The sequence below is a fragment of the Gossypium arboreum genome, chromosome 6 (assembly GCF_025698485.1).
Source record: "Gossypium arboreum isolate Shixiya-1 chromosome 6, ASM2569848v2, whole genome shotgun sequence".
Classification (NCBI taxonomy): domain Eukaryota; kingdom Viridiplantae; phylum Streptophyta; class Magnoliopsida; order Malvales; family Malvaceae; genus Gossypium; species Gossypium arboreum.
This window is the reverse complement of record NC_069075.1, coordinates 134,860,335-134,862,127: the sequence shown is the minus strand read 5'-3', so window position 1 is coordinate 134,862,127 and position 1,793 is coordinate 134,860,335. Positions and strand designations below refer to the sequence as shown.

General features: G+C 35.6%; 1 protein-coding gene across 1 annotated transcript; it reads left to right on the top strand.

Annotated features, from left to right (window-relative positions):
• The first annotated feature begins 277 nt into the window (after positions 1–277).
• LOC108475322 (uncharacterized) lies at positions 278–805 on the top strand. The gene has a single exon (XM_017777287.1). It carries the CDS (start codon positions 278–280, stop codon positions 803–805), a length of 528 nt encoding a protein of 175 aa, XP_017632776.1.
• The last annotated feature ends 988 nt before the right edge of the window (positions 806–1,793 follow it).

Here is a 1,793-nt window from a genome sequence, read left to right as displayed (position 1 = left end):
TTTAGTTGGGGTGTCGGATAACATAACTTTGAACAACAAGATCAATGTAGCACAACTAAGTTACTTCTCTAGTATTCCACGTTGAACGCAAGGGCTTTCCTTTCTTCGACCCCTTCCTCTGTTTATATATATACTCACTTCAGAAAGCATGTCAACTCAAAGCAAAAGCCTTTGAAAATATTATACTTTACACAGAAATATAATCGTTTGATTAAGGACTTCCTCCCTTTCTCTGCTTTTATTCTTTCCCAAGTTTCCTTCAGACGTTCTTTTTAAGATGAATCATTGTAATCTTCAGCAGAACGACGCGGTTTTGGCTTACGAAGAGATGAGAGGATTGATTGCAGTCACTGGGCATCAAAAGGGTGGTGCAGTCGTTTGCCCCAAGCCTCGGCGAATAGGGGTCCCCGCCATTAACCTGAACAAGCCATGGAGATTTCATACGAATCATCAAGCCGACGTGAGCGATTCGATATCTGGTGTGGACCCTCTTGATATCATCCTCGTTAATAAGGATTTAGGAACAGAACAAGAACAATCTATAGCCTCAACACCTCCATATTTTTGGGGGTCGCCTCCGAGTAGGTCTGCGAATCCACTAGTGCAAGATGTTCGATTTGGTGATGAAAGGCTTGGACATGCCCTTTGGACATTGCAAACTCCGTCTCTGTCGTCGTCATCATCGGCAGGTAAAGGAGAACGTATTAAGATGAAATTCGGCCTTACATCGGCCACAGTTAGAGTTGAAGGATTTGATTGCCTCAACAGGGATGGCCAAAATTCCAGAATCCCTGCTACGGCTTAGAACATAAATTAAAAGGCAGGTGTACATATAGAAGGAAGTTAAGCTCCACTACCATCTGATCTAGGATTAACACGGAAGTTTTGGATATATCTTTGGGGGGAGATTGTGAGATAATTTCTGTTTAGTACTGTACATATGGTTTAAGTTACTCGGTAAATTTACTATGGTTTTATGATATTGTTCTTGATTATTTAGAGAGGGAGAGAGAGAGAGAGTTTGATTTACAAGAAAGGAAAGAAAGAGGAGAGGGAAAGGGTGACTGAACCGGAGGAGATGACGGGGTGCGTTTTGGAAGGAAGCACAATTATACAAGATTGTTTGATCCAACACTAATTTAGCATAAAATTCAACTCAGCCGATGCCTTCATAGAGCACAGTTGAGCCTAATGATTGTAGACCTTCTACACTAACGGAAACAATCCCTTTTCTATTTAGCGAAGTATAATAAAAATATCAATTTTTATAAGAATTTCTGCAATAACTCTTTATAGAATAATCTTTGAATATAAAAGATGGTAAAAGAGAAAAAAAAAACTTTGCTTTTATGTTTTTTTGTAGTGGTGTCATACAAATGAAATTTCACTCCTATTTATAGAATGTCTCATGTCTCTTCATACCCGATGGATAGTCATATCTTTAATAATAAACATAATTATTTAATAGATATCTACTTAAATAATTATGGTTATTTGTTAATAATCAAGTGAAATAACTTTTGAATTTAAGATACATAACTTATCACTATAAATAGTGACAACTTTTGGTTAATAACCAAATGATATAATTTTAGTTACTTATAACTTTTCATTTGCAACTATTGTAACACTATTTATATTTTGAAAATGTTCCAACAATCTCATCCCATTTTCAAAATATTCTAGATTTTGATAATCTTAAAAATCAATTGCATAAATGAAGGTTTCTGATGATTGAACCTTTATTTAGTGAAAACATATTAAAGTTAATTGAAATTGCATATACTCTGAAC

Coding starts and splice junctions, on each gene's coding strand:
- LOC108475322 (XM_017777287.1), top strand. CDS start 278: ATGAATCATTGTAATCTTCAGCAGAACGACGCGGTTTTGGCTTACGAA.